This window comes from Chelon labrosus (assembly GCF_963514085.1).
Source record: "Chelon labrosus genome assembly, chromosome: 2".
NCBI lineage: Eukaryota > Metazoa > Chordata > Actinopteri > Mugiliformes > Mugilidae > Chelon > Chelon labrosus.
The window spans coordinates 27,725,564-27,744,899 of record NC_140338.1 but is presented as its reverse complement, the minus strand read 5'-3'; the positions used below and the strand labels follow the sequence as shown (position 1 = coordinate 27,744,899).

Here is a 19,336-nt window from a genome sequence, read left to right as displayed (position 1 = left end):
CACACGAAGAACTGCTGCTCTTTCTGTGTCTTGGTGTTTGAATTGGATCCACCTCGACTGTAGTTTGGGAAAGGAATTCAAATGTTCAAAATATTGAGTTTTATCAAAGTTATTTATTCAGATTCTATGTGAACAGTAACCAAAGAAATTGAATTATGTTCAGAATGTGTCAGTTTTCGCCGATGGAGAGATCATACACATACGCTTTTGTAAGTGCTTTTTAAAAGTGAGCGTTCAGCGGGGGGTGAAAGGAAGAACATGCGGTGTCATGAGTGGCACAGAATTTATACCTTTATTTCAGCCATGCTGCCTTGTGGCCTTAATTCAACAAGTGCAAATGATAAAATTATCAGGTGTATAATGTTCAGACAAACAATAAAATCTGTTTTTAATATTTGCCGTGCAGCCAGTTTGTGAACTCCAGAATAACTGGGGTGATATTCTGTTTTTCATACCATCAAGAAATTCCATGAAAGACAAAATCTTGTAAATAGTTACATCTGGGTTGTCCTCTATTGAGGATGTACACTAGTTTGTTACTGGCAAATCTGAGACAATTATTCCAGTGTCGTAGGATTTGCCAGCATATGAGGCTAATTTGGGGAACTTCTGATCCCTTATTAAAAAGTGAAAGTACTTATTTTAATAATTCCATCTTCAGTAACAATAAATGGGATTGGATGTCACAGATGGGTAGAGGAAATATCGAGACTTGCGTATGTCTTTTGATGGGATTTAATAACAGAGTCTAAAGCTGGAGTCAGCTTCATCCTTCAAGCTTCGAATCTCTTCTTAAGTTCAGACACTTTGATCAGGGGGCGGTCTTCCTCCTCCTCAGTTGACTCTGAGTGGCTTGTTTCTGGTAGATCTGAGTCGCGTGGCGTTTGTGCATTCTCCCTGCTTCGAAGCACGTTCCCAGGCCTTCCGGGTTCGGACAGGGGCATTATCCTGGACTTTACCTGGAAGCCTTGGCTGGACCCCTGAGACTGGAAACGTGCTACAGCAGACATCACTTTAGGGGGAAACCGGGTCTGTCTTTCCTCTTGCTGCTCTTTCGTTGTTGCGTCTTCGCTCTTTGTTTCCTGACTGTCTGGAGGTTTGGGGTCAGCAGCAACACTCTGAGGTCCAGGAGGGACTGTAGTTCCTGGATTGACTATCTCCTCCTGTCCTTGCTGCTCCTCTACAGAGTTGATGTGATGGGGATTCAGTTTTATAAGTTCCTTTAAAGATCCTCCCACCTCCTTTCTTTTTTCCTCTTGGGTCTCGCTTCTGTCTTCTGTTGTCACACTTGGCTGCACTTCATTGTCGTTTGTTCCTCTTTCTGACTGTGGCTCCTCTTTCTCATCTTCCCTTTTTACTTTCAACCCTTCATCCTCTTGTTTCTTGACCGTTTCATTCACAGGAACCTCCCCTAAACTCACTCTCTTTTCTTGATCATCTGTCTTCCTCTCTTCTGCTAACTTCACTTCCTGAAATTTATTTCTGTCACCTTCTTCTTGGTTTCCATTTAATGCTACTTGCACTTCTTCCTGTTTCGTTCTGTCTTCCCTCCGGCCACTTTCTTGCTGTCCCATTTCACATGCTGCCAGCAGATACCCTTCCTCCTCTGGTAAGCTGGTGTCTAGGGACAGCCAATCAGAGTCCTCTGTCAGGTCTGATAGCTCCTCTGTTGTTTCCAGATTCCAGCTGTGTAGGCTGCCACTGCCGCTGATGGATAGGGACAGGCTCTCCTGGCTGGGATTGCCTGGATGATTCTGGAAAACACAGATCTAGATCATTAATAGAAAATCATTTTACACGTTTGTGTGTTTTGGTTCTTTGTTTCCTCACCTTCGTGATGAAGTCATGGCTGTCCGGTCCAAACAGATCCAGGCTGCGGGTGCCATACAACAGCCCACGTTCATGGGAGCTCCTGGAACTGAGTGTGTCAAAGATCTCCCCAAGAAGATCCATCTCTTCGTCACAGAGGAGTGAATCTCCCCCCTCATCTTCATCCTTCTGAAGCTCAGATTCCTGCTCAGCTACAGGCCCAGACACAGCTCTGGCACCAAAAAATAACACACATATAAGAAAGGTCAAGCTTAATATTCTTGTCTATTTCAATGATTAAACAAATAGTTGTTAGGTAAGAGAGCTACCTATAAATAATACAGTTTATGAGGGATTTATGCAGCACAATGTCTCGTGATTTTAACCAATGCAAGAAAGCCAAAATAATTTTTTAGTGTTTTATTTTGTTTTCTCTTTTACTAAGAAAAGATATCTTCAGAGTACTGGACCAGTGGCCTGTTAATTAAGTTTAAAGGTCTTATAATGGACACACAGTCACACATGGTTACATCTTTGAGAAAACATCTTATTAAGTGCTATAGAATTAATGAAAATGTTCATCAGTCAAGCAAAGTACGAGCTCCTCAATGTGTGATCAAGTATACAGTAGTACTTGAGTGAATGTACTGCTCACCCATCCCATGCATCTCCATCATCCTTCATGTTGTCCATGTCTCTGGGAGCCTTCGATTTGTGAACAGGCCGTCGGGGCCGTGACTGAATCAATGCACAAACAAAGCAAAGGGAAAGCAGCCCACACAAACGTGATCAGTGTTTAAGTGGTACTAAATCAAGCAGAACAAGTGGATATGTGGACTGTTTAATTTCTTAAAACATCTGAAATGAATGAGATTTGCATTAGGTGTATAGAAGTTAAAAGTAGGACCTCACCATCCCAAAGTGTTGAGTGATTGGCAGACGACTTTGCAAACTGTCAGATTTCACACGCCGGTGTGATACCGATCCGCCTCTCTGAAGACTGTTTTCTTCATTGTGCGCCTGCATTGCACCCACAAGGAAGAAGAATTAAAATCACACCAGATTTTGTACTGATTAAAGCATGAGCCGACATAAACACAAGCCCACCTTGTGCATTAGCAGGTTCTTCAAACCTGACTTGGTGAGACCTTTGGCCTAGGAGAGATAAATGAACAGTCAGCTACCAAACTGCAACACAAATTTCCCCTCCAAAAACTATTCAGCCAGTATTTACCCTCATGTTTGCTTTGGTCCTCATGTTGAGGATAAGAGCTCCACCCCCTTTCTGTGAAAAGAACAAAGTAATCTGTGCTGGACTGTTTAGCGAGATAGGAACAAATCAAACAGTGTCTGAGTAAAGATGAAACTAACTTACCTTTAGGTTGCCCACTAACTGTTGATAAGATTTGCTTCTTCCTACAAAAACACATGAATACAGAAGAAGAAGGGCATATGGTCAGTTAGTGATGAAAAATTGTTTCACATACAGTCAAAAGTTTGGACTCACCTTCTCATTCCATGTTTTTTCTTTATTTCTATTAATGGTGAAGACATCAAAACAATAAAGGAATAAATGTGAAATTATGAGGTAAACAAGAAAAGTCTCAAACAGACCACAGTATTTTTTTATATTTTAAAAGTAAAAGTAAAAACTAAAAGTAGCCTTCTTTGGCTTTAATTCCACACTTCTTCTCACTCTCACTTCTTCTCTCAGTCAGTTTCATGAGGTAATCATCTGGAATGGTTTTCTATCAACAGTTGTAACTTGTCATGGGTGAATTTGAGGAACTTCTTACCTTCTGGATGTGTTTGACACCATTAGTTGTGTTATACAGAGGTATGCTGGTACACAGTTCTCTACCAACGTTGCTGTTTTAATCCATATCGTGGCAATATCGCCACGATATGGTGTGATTGCCATATCATGGCAATGATATGGATTAGAACAGCAACCAAGAGTTACCTCTGCTGCAGAGGATACATTCATAGAGTTATCTGCCTCATAAACCACAAATAACAGCACCTCAAATTAAAGCCCACATAAATGCTTCACAAAGTTCAAGTGGCCACTCGTCTCAACATCAGTTGCTCGACTACGGCCTTCATGCTCACATTGCTCCGGAGAAATCTCTACTGAGGAAGAACAATAACAAGAAGAGAAAGGCTTGGGCCAAGAACCACCGGGAAAGGACATCAGACCAGTGGAAAACTGCGTTTCAGCCAGAGGAGGAGACTGACCTCCACAATCATCCGACATAAACCCTATTGAGATGGTTTGGGATGAGTTGACAGTAAAGAAGCCTACAACTGCTCAACAACTCAGGGGACTTCTTCAAGACTGATGGAAAACTATTCCACATGACCACCTCATGAATCATTTTTAGATAGAATTTAGAGCTAGATGGTAAGGGTGTACAAAGCTGTCATCAAAGCATAAGGAATCTGAATCTGAAGAATCTAAAGTATAAAACATATTCTCATTTGTTTATTGCTTTGTTGTTGCTTACTACATAATTTCATATGTGTTCCTTCATAGTTTCAATGCCATCAGCCATAATCTACAATATAGAAATAATAAGGACAAATCATTGAATGAGAGGATGTGCCCAAACATTTGACTGGTACCGTACATACAGATCCACACCTTCTGCTGTTTCACACTTTATTATCTCCTCCTCAAAGAGATCCTCTGGTTCCTTTCCTTTGTTCAGAATATCCAGTCGACAATCAATGAACTAAAAAAAAAAAAAAGAAAGAAAGAAAAAAAAATCAGACATGATCATTTGATTTATAATGAATTGGCCTGAAATGGTGTCGGAGACTTTTTTTAATCTCCTGCAAAACAAGCTGTTCCAAATAATTACAATTGCAGTAAATGTCCACCAGAGGGCAGGAGGTAGCAATGCGTACCTGTTTGAAGAACTGTAAATGAACGGCGCTCTGCAGGAAGTGCTTCATGCTGGCGGACTTGTGATCTAAAAACAGCTTCTCGCAGAAAAATATTTCACCTTCCTGCAAAGGGAAAATGAGCACAGAGAGCGAGAGAGCGAGAGAGAGAGAGAGAGAGAGAGAGTGCAATAGTCCCATAATTAGACACACAGGTCTATCATCATCATTGAACATATTAAATCAATAAAAATAATAACATTTTTGGTGTAAACGAAACTTTTTAAGTTAAGTAAGTGTTAAGAATTGAATCTACAGATTTCCATTCAAATTTAAATAAGTTAACATGTTAGTTTCTGCAAGAAGTCTTTTTATAAGTGACAGACCTTCTCCCCCTGCAATGCGTCCCTGTAGCCTCCAAACAGCAGAGCCTGAGCTTTCAGGAAGGCACGAGAGACACCACAGCCAGGTGACACTGCCTGACGCTTCAAACACACCTTCAGCCCCGACATCTGGACACACATTGGCATTTATGTTTGTGGAAAAAACACTGTAGCTGCTCTCTCCGATCAGCTATAGCGAGTACAATAACCACATGCAGTTAACATAAGAGGTTAAGGTAGAAGTGCAAAAGCTGCCTTTATCATTTCGATTGTTTAATTCTTGACCGTGTTATGCATCTAGATACGTGGGAAGAGAAGCTGGCCAACATCCATAACTGTGTCCACATCACTGACTTTCAAAGTAGCACTGAACTCATTACAGAATGTCAAAATGTTGCTAAATTGGGTTTATCTGCCATAGTTCCTTGATCCAAAATGTCCCAACTTAGGGAAATTACCTTCTAACTGCCTAGGAAAAATCAGAAGCATCTATAATGTGAACCATATACAAACACATTCACGCAACATATCTGTAAACAGCATCAGATTTTAAAAGTAGGTTAGCTTCTTATTTGCACAGTACCAAAGTCTGCCCAACAGTGATGAGCAAAACGGACATTGATTTCTAATTTTAGTCCTACTGTGAAGAACAAGCTTTTTCTGTGAAGCCACTCTTCCCCTACTAAACAAGGTGTGAAAGAGGTCTATACCCAAACAAAGAGGATTTATTACCACATCTGAAGGTATCCTTTTAAGGTCATCGAAAGGTGTTTCCATTGTGTTTGTATCCACATTCAGAATGACAACTTCCTCCAGTCCACGACTTCTCACCTTCTGCCAGACAGAGACACAGTATGATCAGGGGTCGGTGTCAGGGGACAAACTTGAAAGATTCTTAGAATGACCAGGAGTTTACCTCAGATAGACTTGTGTGGACCCCTATTAGGTAAGGCATAGGTGCACTGTAACAACATAAATGTGAGAACCCATGAGTTAAGTGCATTAAAATAAGTGGTAGGTATGTAGGTAGCTAGGTCGGTCAGTCGGTAGATACAGTATGTGGGTAGATGTGTAATTAGGTAATTAGGTAGGTAGATCTGTAATTAGGTAGGTTCATTGATAGGTAGGTAGGTAGGTAGGTAGGTAGGTAGGGAGATGGATAGGTAAATATTTAGGTAGGAAGGTAGGTAGATTTGTAAATGACTAGGCAGGCAGGGAGGCAGGCAGGCAAGCAGGTAGGTAGGTAGGTAGGTAGGTAGGCAGGTCAGGAGGTAGGTACAGTATGTTGATGCGTAGGTAGGTACATCTGTAAGTAGGTGGGTAAGTAGGTAGGTAGGTAAGTAGGGAGATGGATAGAAACATGTATAGATAGGAAGGTAGTTAGATCTGTAAATGGCTAGGCAGGTACGTAGGTAGGTAGGTAGGTAGGTAGGTAGGTAGGTAGGTAAATGTATAGGTAGGCCGGTGCATAGGTAGGTACATCTGTAAGTAGGTGGGTAGGTAGAGCTTCAAACAGCAAGGGTAGATAGGTAGGTAGGTAGGTAGTTTGGTAGGTAGGTAAGTAGGTAGTTAGGTAGGTATGTTGGTTGGTTTATAGACAATAGATAGGTAAAACATCTCACCAGCAGTAATCCAGTAGGTGGGGTGGCAGGACAGGAATAAAGATATGTTGCCAGTACATGGGGTATAACACAGCACTGAGTGCATGCACGCAAGATGTCAGCTACACACACAAAATGGAGAACAGATTAAATACACAAACTCCGTGGTCTGCCATAGGCCACACAAAGTATAGGGGTCAATGTTTGTCTTCAGAATAGCACAGAATAGTCTATTGTAGCTGCAGTCAGCAGTCCAACTGAGTAAAAGCTAACGTGATTTCTGTCCTCACTGGGATTAGGTTAATGTTGATGGTTGAGAGTTGGCGTTTGGCATGTGACAGACATGGTTGTTGGTTATTGTTAGGTCTCCGGAGAATGAACATGTTTCTGTAAAAAGAAGTTAATGTCATACTACAAAAATAGAACAACAGAAATGTCTTACAGTGCTGAGTTTGCTCGCAAAGATGAGGATGCGTCTCTCAAACAGCATGCTGGCATAGAGCTGAAGCAAGTTCCCCACATCTACTGCTACAATCAGCTCGGTCAAGTTCCTCTGGTAAACGCACAGACACGTGCAAATGTCACTTTAAATTGACAAAGATCTAAGTTCCACCTGCCTTGTTGGATAGATACAAATCCTGGGTTAGTTTATCTAAACATACTCACATTTTCAGGGATGGAGGGAAGGCTCCTGGGGTCTGGAGCAATAAAGTATGGAACCTGCTCAAAGGAGAGTAAGCACAACATTAGTGAGAATGTGGAGAGTTTTTGATGGTTGAGCTTTCAGCAGCATGGGTGGATTAGTATCTACAGCAAAATACATGCGGCCATCAAAGGTTACAGGATCAGAATCTAGGATTTCATTCCAGAATTCTCTGTCCATTAAGCAACGCTGCCATTAGATGTAGTGTAAGCCGCTGTCTTACTGTAGTGTCTTAAAATCATCTCTAAATCAAATCAAATCTCTTCTGTATGTATTTTTACCTCTTAATACAAAAGTTTTCATTATTAGTGACAGAGTCCACCATTCCATACTGCATTTGTTTAACTGTATCAGAAGGTGCAGGCTAATGCAAATACAGATGTTTCCTTGGTAACCGCTGCTGTCACTGCATGACTCAGGATTTGAATCTTACTGACTGCTAATTGAATTAGTTTCTCTCTATTTCCCCACTACAGGGCAGCATTAGATGAGTAAATATTTATTTCAAATCATTCTCTTTTTGGAATGAAATCCTTCCAGTACAAAAATCCACGAGATACAATCAGCTGTAGCTTTCAGCCACACAGAGACATTTCCGTCATGAGACAAAACATTTGTTGTGGGGTCAGTAAAATCAGAGCTGTACAAACATAAAAGTACACGTCCCAAAGGTTATAATGAATATCAGTTGTATTAATACGGCTTACACAGTGACCTAATTTGAAGGGTGAGTGACAAGATTTTAGTCCACAGGCGTTAGCTTTAGTCACCAAGCACACACAGCCTAAGTTTTCCAACAGGAGTTAGTCTGTATCGGTTCAGCCGTGACTCCAGGCCACATTAACTCCTGTGGGACTCACCCCCTCTTGCCCCTCTGGTTGTGCAATAGGATGGGACACCTTTGTGCTGACCAGCAGCTGCTCACCCTCAGAAAAAAACACAACAGGCTGACCACTGACAGAGAACAGCCGTAAAGTGTTACTCCCGGTTCTCGCTGCCTTATTAGATATTTACCATCTGCAGAGTGACTGATCCCGCTGTCAGTGGTATGGGCTGTTTGTAGAGCGCGGCCAGGAGTGCTTTCATCTCATTAGTCTGTTGAAGAGATGATGTGATTGTGTTAATAATGTTCACATGAGGCTGAGCTGGATGCTAATGGAAAGATTATCTCACCTGTCCTTTTGAGAGGTAATCAGCCAAATTGTTGAGAAGTTTGTAAAACACTTCAAACCATGGTAGATAACTAAAAATAAAATAGATAATGTTTTTAGGAAATATGTTATCAAAACACTGCGCAATTTGGCATTATAAGATACACAACGCTGTACCTGAGTATGCAAAGGCAGGTGTGTGTGCTGTTGGTAAGGCGACAGAAGCCGAAGCGCTGGCATCCCTCGAGGTCAGTAAGAACAAAAGTAAAGTGCTGCACGGCGACTCCATCCCTCACTCTGAACAATATGAACAGCGTGAGGAGTTTACATGTAAAAATCAAACAGGACTGGACATTTAAACTGGAGTAAAACAGGGAGTTTTGTACTCACCTCTGAATGTCATACGGGAAACAGAACCTGGGTAATGTTTGACAGGACTCCTAAAAGGTAGAGCAAAGTTAAAAGTGAAGACACTAAAAAGAGTGTGGGGCTCATACCAAAGTTTGAACTGAAGGTTAGCAGTCTAACAGCCACACATAAACAAACAATGCTGAACCTGTGTAACACCTACATACAACGATCAGGCTTAACATTGTGACCACCTTCCTAATATTGTGTAGGTCTCCCGTGTGCCTCCAAAACAGTTGTGACTCATCAGAGAATGGACATGGTCCTTCTGAGGGTGTCCTGTGGCAACACAATGTTGTTAGTGGGGGCCTTTGGGTCCTATGGGTTGAGGGGAGGGGCCTCTGTGGATCATTCCACAGATACTAGATCAGTTGGGGATCTAGTGAATTTGGAGGCCAGGTCAACACATGTTTCATGTTTTTTGAGTTGTTCCTAAACCGTTTTTGTGTGTGTGCCTGTGTCAGTCTGCATCCGCTGGGGATGGCTGCTGCCATCAAGGAGTGTCGTTGCTAGGGGGTGGGGGTGCCTGGTCTGGTCTAGGTGGGTGGTACATGTCTAAGTAACATCCACATGAATGCCAGGTCCAAAAGTTTTCCCAGCAGAACATTGGATTGTCACAAGATGTTATTTACTTCTCCTGTCAGTGGTCATAATGTTATGCCTGATCGGTGTAAGTTACTATACATTAAGTACAAGCAGAATGTATGTTTCTTAGTTTAGCATGTTAGCACACTGATGTTTGCCTACTGGCTAAAACCAAAGTTGAACAACGTATTAAAACTTTGGCTAGCAGCTATGATCAATGTAACGCAACGTCATGTCCACAGTAAGATTCCAGTAGCAGGAGACACAAGAGGCTACCTCATCACTAAAGTCCTCTGGAAACTTAAACAGCAATCCAGGATCTGTAATATTAAAGAAAGAATGAATGAGCAAACAGCAATGGTAACACTCCCAACAAACTCTATCTAGGAAATGTATATATTATAGTCTTCTCTGTGTTTCACAAGGAAACACTTGGTAAAATGTTAGTGCCATATAAGTGGAATTTTCTTTGAATTCAATAATAAGTATTTTGAATTTAGACGTCACGCTCAACTCTTCAGTCAGAGACATTACCACAACATGTACCCATCAGGTTCACGTGTAAATAGACAGGCTGTGTGGTTTTTCCGGTCACAAAACAGGAAGCAACTCTCAGCTCAACAGAAATACGGTCAGTCTGACATTTTATCGCTTTCTGACGCATACCGAAAATTCATAACTACTGCACATTTGTGTCTGTGTCACGTAAGGCTACAGTTTGACAAGAAGATGGATACAACTGCGGGCAAAGTCTGCTAACAGACAACTCTGCATGACCAAACTGCTCCATAACAGATGCCAAACTTCTGGATCTCCATGGAGGGTCGAACTTAAGCTAAGAACATACGTTTTTCAATCTGGCCTCAGTGTGCTGCCAGGAAAGATCACAGAAGGCTCACCTTTGTCTCTGGCTACAGGGCAAGCTGCTTCAAAGAACCAGTAGAAGGTTCGCTCAGGGTTTTGTCTGACAGGAAGGAGATTCACAGCACAGATATGAAGTTATTGTTAGAATGTGTTACCCACCAAAGATGGTCACATTAAGACTGACAACACCATCTATTATTAGTTAGACTCTTAAGTGTGTTGTAAAGGACATATTACAAGCCAGTCTTGTAGAGGCAGGTATAGCTTTGTGTGATTACATCAAAATATTTAAAAGCCGGTCATTTTTATTTAAGAAAGGAACATATTGCTTTAAACAAGAAAAGATCTCCTATGAAGTGTATGGTGAACTGATACAGGGTAACAGAGTTACTGCAGGAAACTTCCTGTGCAGTTTGCGAGAGGAAGTGATGAAAACCACAAGAACAGACTGACAGGCCGAGTGATGATGATGGAAGACGAAAAACAAAAATGTCATAGTTTACTTACTTTAATCTGGAGCCCATGCTGTCTGAATGCAGCTCTGTCCATGTGTTTGTCCGAGAGGAGAGAGACTTTCAGCGGTGACGTTAGATGGCAGCCATACCTCTGTTGTGGCCGTGCTTTAAAACGAAGGCAGACAGCAGCAGAAGCAACCGCCTGCACAATCAACGCTGGAGTGACAGAACACTTCCTGATTTATGTCGATATGAGTGTCAGTGTGTGAATGACGTCTGTCATGAGACCACCTCTCCAAACACTCACAATTCATGCTCACATCTCTTTGGATTACGTGTCTTTGGGTGGTTTTGTTCTTGGTAATGCATTTTAAATGTGCGCATACTTCTGGTCAAAATGCAGAACTGTGTAATCAAAATAAAACATAAGACAAATCTCGTGTCTCTGAATTAGCAGTTTCATGAATCAAGTTACAGAAAAAAGTAGTGCCACTTATTGACCACGGGGAGATTTGCATGAAAAAAATCCATTCATTCCTCCACTTTTGTTTTCATTTTTCCTTTGGTGACTCTTTAACCATCAATAAGAACACCGGACCAGTAATGTGTTATCTAAAGAGACCCTTAGTAAACACACCCAGGACACAAGCAGCGTACAAACTGTGTGGATTCATTTGTAGAGTATCAAAGCCAGGGGATATGTTACTGAGGGTCTGTTTATGGCTTGATTTAGATATAGAAACATGGTTGATATTTTAGCCACATGGCCTACGAGCTGATCAGCATGGTGTGTGTGGCTAATGATCAAATGAAGAGGCCTCAGAGCTCTGACAAGTGCCATACTGGGAAGCTTTCAAGTTACAAGCCTCTTAGTAGAATAGAGGTAACAAGGTGTCCACATCCTGTTCAGAGAGGAACGAAACTCACAGGTTTTATACTGCCCCCTTGTGTTGCTGAAGTCAAATTTCATAACCCATGTAAAGCTCACAGCTCCATTTTAGTTTGCTTCCTGCTGTGGCATCCATGGTGAAACTGAAAGCTGAATTGGTCATCTTCACTTTTGTTTTATATATATATTTGAAAAAGTTGCATCGGAAAGATTTCGAGTGAGCCTTATGTCATTATTATATTATATACATTTAATGTAATTATCTCTTTAATTTGTGTATCACGTGCTCGCGTTTAAAATTGAAAAATGACAAAGACACAAAAATATTTTTCCAACGAATTTATTATATTTAATGTCAAATAAGACAAGTGATCAAGTTTGCATGAACTGAATACGTGGCCTGGGTATGGAGCCGTTTAACTGATGATGATAATTAATGAACATTAACACAAAGCTACCGTCAAAAGACCACAAGCACACCTGTGTTAGCTACCTCTACATTAGCACTGCGATGGGTCAGTTTAACGTTTTCGAGTGTGAATCCCTCTCTGGCAGGGGAGGGAGCTGTCAAGACAAGAGAGAGGAGCAAGAAGGGGAAAATAGGAACTGGGAAGGGACAGCAGTGTAAAGAAACCCAGGGAAAGAGAGCCGAGTAAAGATGAGATCAGTGGATGGATGGTTGGATGGAGTTGTGACGAATAAAGGAATGATGAGTGAGTTTAGCCTTAGGCCGCCTCCTCCTCTCCCTCCTCCTCAAACTCTCCCTCCTCGGCTGTGGCATCCTGGTACTGTTGGTACTCGGACACCAAGTCGTTCATGTTGCTCTCTGCCTCAGTGAACTCCATCTCATCCATACCTTCGCCAGTGTACCAGTGGAGGAAGGCCTTGCGGCGGAACATGGCGGTGAACTGCTCGGAGATGCGCTTGAACAACTCCTGGATGGCCGTGCTGTTGCCGATGAAGGTGGCGGCCATCTTGAGACCACGGGGTGGGATGTCGCACACGGCCGTCTTGACGTTGTTGGGGATCCACTCTACGAAGTAGCTGCTGTTCTTGTTCTGCACGTTCAGCATCTGCTCGTCCACCTCCTTCATGGACATGCGGCCGCGGAACACGGCGGCCACGGTCAGGTAGCGGCCGTGGCGGGGGTCGCAGGCAGCCATCATGTTCTTGGCGTCGAACATCTGCTGAGTGAGTTCAGGCACAGAGAGGGCTCTGTACTGCTGGCTACCCCTGCTGGTGAGAGGGGCGAAGCCGGGCATGAAGAAGTGAAGACGAGGGAAGGGAACCATGTTGACGGCCAGTTTGCGGAGGTCAGCATTGAGCTGGCCGGGGAAGCGCAAGCAAGTTGTCACCCCGCTCATGGTGGCGGAAACCAGGTGGTTGAGGTCTCCGTAAGTGGGTGTGGTGAGTTTGAGGGTGCGGAAGCAGATGTCATACAGAGCCTCGTTGTCGATGCAGTAGGTCTCGTCTGTGTTCTCAACCAGCTGGTGGACAGACAGAGTGGCGTTGTAGGGCTCCACCACCGTGTCTGACACCTGGACACAGGCATGAGGAGGTCAGTGAAATGAAACGAAAAGCCACAAAATAACAAATGCCATCACACAGTGCGACACGATCACCGTACCTTAGGAGATGGCACCACGCTGAAGGTGTTCATGATACGATCGGGGTACTCCTCGCGGATCTTGCTGATGAGCAGGGTCCCCATGCCGGAGCCAGTTCCACCGCCCAGAGAGTGCGTGAGCTGGAAGCCCTGAAGGCAGTCGCAGCTCTCAGCCTCCTTCCTCACCACATCCAGGACGGAGTCCACCAACTCGGCGCCCTCTGTGTAGTGGCCCTTTGCCCAGTTGTTACCTGCTCCACTCTGGCCTGGAAGAAAAGGATTCAATACAATCAGCTGTGCTACTGTTTGTTGGTAAAGAAATAGAGCTTATCTTGTGCAACAGTATTAGTTTGTCATTTAAACTGTAAAATTATTTAGTTCCCTATATGAATTCCGATGCTTCACATATAATCATAAGTAACATGCTCTCCCATTCGTGGATAACAGATATATAAGTATTCATATTTACCAAAGACAAAGTTGTCTGGTCTGAAGATCTGTCCGAAGGGCCCGGAGCGGACAGAGTCCATTGTGCCTGGCTCCAAATCCACTAAGATGGCCCTAGGCACGTACTTTCCACCTGAAACACAAATGCATGTGTCACAATTTATAAAAAAAAAAAAAAGACAACTGGAACTGCAATCCTCCACCGACATAGAGTGTGATTATGTTGTAAAAGTCCTGACCTGATGCCTCATTATAGTAGACATTGATTCTGTCCAGCTGCAGGTCGCTGTCTCCATGGTACGTTCCTGTTGGGTCGATGCCGTGCTCATCGCTTATCACCTCCCAGAACTACAGACAGGTCGATGGGTGAGATAGAGACCAGTTAATAAAAACACACTTTAGGCAGTCTGAATTCAACTACTGACACTTTAATGTCCCAGCACGCCTCTAATGTAACCTGTCTGCATATTAAATTGCATTTTAATTTAAGCCCTTTACATCCTGCTCTACTTGCCGAGCCACTGAAGCAGAATTGATTAATCGATACATGACTTTCATAAAGTTATCTGGCAATTCATTTAACAACAGAGTAAAAATGAGAGTTGTTTTCCAAGCAAAACATGCTACGTATAGATTCTGGATAAGTGAGGTTTGCTGACCGTTCTCTGTTTGGATTTTGGACCAGGACAAAATAAGCAATCTGAGGAGACTGATGAATAATAAACTGCTCGCCAGTTGCACACACACAGCATCACCTCAAATGTTTCTCATGTCCAGAGACCTGCAGAGGATGACTTGACGAATGAGTAAGACTAAAACCATGGCCAGTGTTTAATGGAGGGATAATAAAATATCAGGCTCAATGCCTATTAACGATTCTAATGAAATAGGATCAAGTGTGTGTTGGAAAGCTTGCACCCCAGCGTTCCAGCGCATTCGGTGTCTGAACCACACCCCTCTATGGGGCCACACGCATACGCACGCACAGGTCTGTCCCCTGGTTCAATTATTTTTTATTATTTTTTAACTCGACCACCAGAATCAGCCTAACCCTGCACTTGTAGACCGTATGTCAGCCACACTGTGTGGCTCCGTTTAGGTGCAGTCGTTCATATAAAGGGCTTCGAGTGACAACACCGGGGATGTCTCTGCTTGCCACCGCCCATCCTGAAGGATGCTTTTGTACGCCACGGTCTTATACAACGTTTTCCACCCCACTGTGTTGACCCATTTAGTATTTCCTGAGGACTGCATGGCCTGTTAGTCGTGGACGGAAGCAAAGCAGAGTTGCATTTAGTGGTATAAAACCGACTGCTGCTAACAGGTTGATAAAACGCCAACGGGAGGATCATTCTCTCTCTCTCTCTCTTTCTGTTTGTCTGTCTGTCTTTCTCCATACCTTCGCTCCAATCTGGTTCCCGCACTGCCCGGCCTGCAGGTGCACAATCTCACGCATGTTGTCGCTGGAGTGGGGGAGTCTCGCAGAAAGCTGCTGCAGCTGGAAGCAGACGATGGGCTCCGGTTTTAGCGGCTGTTCGGCTCTGGCCCTTCTCGGATCAGGCTGGCTGAATGGCGGAGGAGTTGTGGCTACGTTGGAAGCTCTCGGTCTCGCCCTTCCCTCCGTCCGCGGCTGCGCCGTTCCTCCCGGTGCTGCAGCATGACGTCATCGCCATGGCAACGGGAACCGGGTACGACTGGAAAATTTGGCCAGCCTGCCTGGGCTGGCGGGCTGGAAGAGCGCCGAGCAGACACCGCTTGTTGCAGGATTGACATGGCAGTGTTATCTCACTGCCATGTCAATCCTGCAGGCGAGATAAACGACCGAGATTAACTTTCTCCTTAAAGCTTGGGTCACGTCCTCCAAAGACAACAACATCTGAGTTAACTGTCTGACATCATGTGGGTGCGATGCTTATGAATAGGGTGGAATGAGTTTGGCTGCACATGCAATGAATCAGTATTACATGCATCTCAGCTGAGCAGCAATGTTCCTTATGAGTCCTGGTGGTGGCTTTCATCCAACATTTCTTGGAAAACAAAGAATAAAGTTGCTAGGAGAGCGATCCACTTGTAGGGACTTGCAGAAATGGGGAATTCAGATACTTGCACATTGCACTAAACAACATTCTTTATGCACAGATCACTATTGATATCAGTCCTCCCAGTCCCCATCCTAAACTCTGAATAGCCTTCTAGAATATGTAAGGGTTTAGGGGTCACAGCCTGGATCCAAAGGTCACTCGCTGTGAGACAGCTAATCTGCAAATGCCAATGACAATTGCAGCATCTGCCCTTGAAGGTATTTGCAGTGTTCCACTTGGTGACTGAAGTCGTGCAAAGAATGAAAAAAGGTTTCAAGCTTAGTATGCTTAGTATTTTCACACCTTGTGTTGAGTGGCTGTGACTGCTTCATTGTGCGGTTTGGAAAATTTGTCTCCGGCACTGCAGCCTCCAGTGATTCTCCAGGATGGAGGGACTGTTTAGATGAACGCATACAAAACCAACAAGCACCAACCGTGTGAACATTTTTTTTGGCTAACTAAAAGACAGCTATTGCTACAAGCCAACAAGCACATACTGCATTTCTGTATCAGAAGATGCCCTTGGTCTGTTTTTGTCATTCAAAAGGGAAACCTGAAGAGCAAGAACCGAAAACTTGCCGTGCATAGACGGTCTCTTATGAATCATGGTCTTCAGTTTTTTCAGATTAGATGAAGATGGAAAATTAAAAGGGCCTTCTCTGTGTTCCCTATTTTCTTTGTTGTTTCTGTGCTTTTGTCTCTTTTATATCCGTTTATCGTGAATGGGTTTGCTAAGTTTAATGGCCAGTCCGTATCCCTCACTGATAGGCTCCGCCACCGATCCAACATCCTGTAAAGCCATCAATAGGTGTCTGACGAACACCAGTTTTGCAGGACTTTCCGCAACTTGACTGAATCACAGACACTCACTGGCAGCCCATCGACAAACTTTGACTTGGTGTTTGACAGACCTTAGATAATCCAGCAAACACAAACATATGGCTGGGACAATACTTAGCTTACAGAGCTGTCCTATGGCTTTTACTTGAAGCACAGAGACATACAGCTGGAAGTTACTTAGGTTTTTGAGCGTCACACATGGTCAGATATTTGGACACCTTGCATCAGGAACATCTCCTTACGCCAGGGAGAGCATCTATTTTCTCTCAAAAAAAAGTCCAATTTGTGGAGGCGCTTGACGTGAACACATTGTCATGTTTGTGGAACCAATTTTGCTGTATGGCATGGTGCATTATCACGCTGGAAGTAATGTCAGTTGTGGCTAAGGGATATGGATGGTTAGAAACATTATTCAGTGTCAAAGCAAAGTGTCAATATTATACCTTTAGACCTTTATTTTTTATGGTACACTGACTTGTAATAGGGAGAATGACGCCTGTTTAACTCCCACGCTGCGCACTGTGTGACCGATCACCTCTATGGAAACATGTCACACACTAACCTTCTTACTATTGGACCAGTAACATGAGCTGGCTTGCTGTGTCTTGTGTTGTCGCACTTGCCTGATGTTTGGCTGTGTTAGTAAAATAGTTAACTTTCTAGTTTTGTATCATTAGCAATCCATGTCAGCATATTTTAAGTTGCAAGCCACCACCATAACTTGCATCCTGCGCTATTGACACTAAGCAAATTCCATTTATGGATTTTTGCTGTTGATACCACTTACTGAGCCTGCCATCTTCATACTCAACAGAAATGGAGATTCATCAGACCAGGCTACGTTTTTCCAGTCTTTAATATATCCAATTTTGGTAAGTCGGTGCTTGATGAAACCTTAGATTTACGTTCTTGGCAGACAGGAGTGAAACCCAATGTGGTGTTCTTCCCATCGACCCTAAGTGGAACTGCTGGATCTGCATTCTGGGACATTTGGCGAAAGAGTGGTTAAATCTTGACCGGTCACAGTGAGAAAAGCACAGATGTATTAAAGACAGCTGCGTTCCATGTGGGAGAGATCCTGCTTTTGTGTATTCTGGTTAACTGTCATTTCTAGGGCTCATTAAACTGATGTATCATTAGCTCCATCTGTGCTTTCTCTACTGTGACAATTCAATTGTCTGGGTTGGGAAATGACGATTGCATGAATGAGCAGATGCGCAGGTGATCAGTTGATTTACAAACTAACTATTTAGTTAGATTGTCTGTAAATTTTAATGCGCAGATCAAAGAATGGTTTCAAAGGCTTTACTTTTGTGGCCCAAAGTCAGTCCAGTTTCAATCAATCAATTTTTATTTATAAAGCACTTTAAAAACAACACAGTTGGCCAAAGTGCTGCACACAGACATGAGAATATATGAAACAAAAATAATTAGAAACAAGATTAAAATCATAAACAACAATAAAAACAATAAGAACCAACATCTCAAACTGAGCTAAAAGCCAAAGAGATAAAATGTGTTTTAAGAGAGGATTTAAAAAGAAGAAGTGAGTTGATGTGCAAAGGCAGGTTGTTCCAGAGTTTGGGGGCAGCGACTGAAAAGGCGCGGTCACCTCTCAACTTCCTCTTTGTCTCAGTTTGAATGTATGGTCACAGAATAACTGTCAAAAACACTCAGATGAACCAATAAAATGAGCTCCAAGTGCATTTGATCACTTTGATTGTTAAAAGACCTCCGTGTTCACTGTGGCAGCCCTGGCTCTGACTAACCCGGTATTGCCATCTGTCTGTCATTAGGAAGCTGCTTGTTGTTGTGTTGGTGCTGTTGCCCATGGAGACAGGAAGTTTGAAAACAGAGTCAGGAAGGACATGAGGATAGAAGCTGAATGTGATGGCCAGCAAATAAAAGGCATTCCTCACTCTGTCTTGTAGCAGTCACGGTTTTCCAAAGAAAACCTCGGCTTTGAGGAAGGGAGTGAAATCTGGTGGTCTAGAGATCTCTAACTGAACAACAGCCTTTTATCAATGAATGTATTTAAAATAGCAGAGCATGCTACTGGGAACAAAGTTAGGACACAAGCATTATGGTTAGTTTTGTGGCTTTTTGACCTTGCCCTTACCTCAAATGGCATTCAGTCACATCCATGACAGTCAATAAGGACACAGTGACCAGCCTGTGCTGCAGCACGAGCCTGAAATTCATTGAAACATGGCCAACAGAGTAACAAGACCAACATCAGCCTGGATCAATGGCCGGCTGTGTTTGGAGGTTTTCACTCACACACAAATCTCTCCTGGTGGTAAAAATGTACTAGTTGCTGATGACTTGACCAAGCTGTACAAAGGAGTACATACACTGCCTGGCCAAAAAAAAAGTCGCCACCAAAAAAAAAAAAGGTCACACACTCTAATATTTTGTTGGACCGCCTTTAGCTTTGATTACAGCACTCATTCTCTGTGGCATTGTTTCGATAAGCTTCTGCAACGTCACAAGATTTATTTCCATCCAGTGTTGCATTTTCATTTTTCACAAAGATCTTGTATTGATGATGGGAGAGTCTGACCACTGCACAAAGCCTTCTCCAGCACAACCCAAAGATTCTGTGGTGGCCAATCCATGTGTGAAAAT

The 19,336-nt window shown here is 43.1% G+C and overlaps 2 protein-coding genes across 4 annotated transcripts; both read right to left on the bottom strand.

The window, feature by feature from the left end:
• Positions 1–269: 269 nt before the first annotated feature.
• dennd1c (DENN domain containing 1C) lies at positions 270–11,140 on the bottom strand. Of its 3 annotated transcripts, none has more exons than XM_084558868.1 (23): positions 10,898–11,140; positions 10,426–10,490; positions 9,803–9,846; positions 8,924–8,973; positions 8,711–8,830; positions 8,556–8,625; positions 8,397–8,477; positions 8,243–8,308; positions 7,346–7,399; positions 7,122–7,232; positions 6,701–6,801; positions 5,995–6,040; positions 5,811–5,912; positions 5,082–5,207; positions 4,720–4,821; positions 4,454–4,544; positions 3,185–3,225; positions 3,044–3,094; positions 2,917–2,964; positions 2,722–2,829; positions 2,465–2,547; positions 1,831–2,041; positions 270–1,754 (listed from the first exon to the last, which is right to left on the bottom strand). In XM_084558868.1, the coding sequence occupies exons 1-23, from the start codon at positions 10,912–10,914 to the stop codon at positions 774–776; spliced, it is 2,769 nt and encodes a 922-aa protein (XP_084414994.1). In that variant the 5' UTR covers positions 10,915–11,140; the 3' UTR covers positions 270–773. The 3 variants fall into 3 exon arrangements, with proteins under 3 accessions (XP_084414994.1, XP_084414995.1, XP_084414996.1); XM_084558869.1 differs by having other exon boundaries at positions 5,811–5,909; XM_084558870.1 differs by lacking the exon at positions 8,243–8,308.
• A 924-nt stretch (positions 11,141–12,064) lies between these two features.
• Positions 12,065–15,447, bottom strand: LOC311496972 (tubulin beta-4B chain-like). Its single transcript, XM_084557039.1, has 5 exons — positions 15,187–15,447; positions 14,027–14,135; positions 13,810–13,920; positions 13,362–13,606; positions 12,065–13,272 (listed from the first exon to the last, which is right to left on the bottom strand). The coding sequence occupies exons 1-5, from the start codon at positions 15,241–15,243 to the stop codon at positions 12,460–12,462; spliced, it is 1,335 nt and encodes a 444-aa protein (XP_084413165.1). The 5' UTR covers positions 15,244–15,447; the 3' UTR covers positions 12,065–12,459.
• Positions 15,448–19,336: the final 3,889 nt, after the last annotated feature.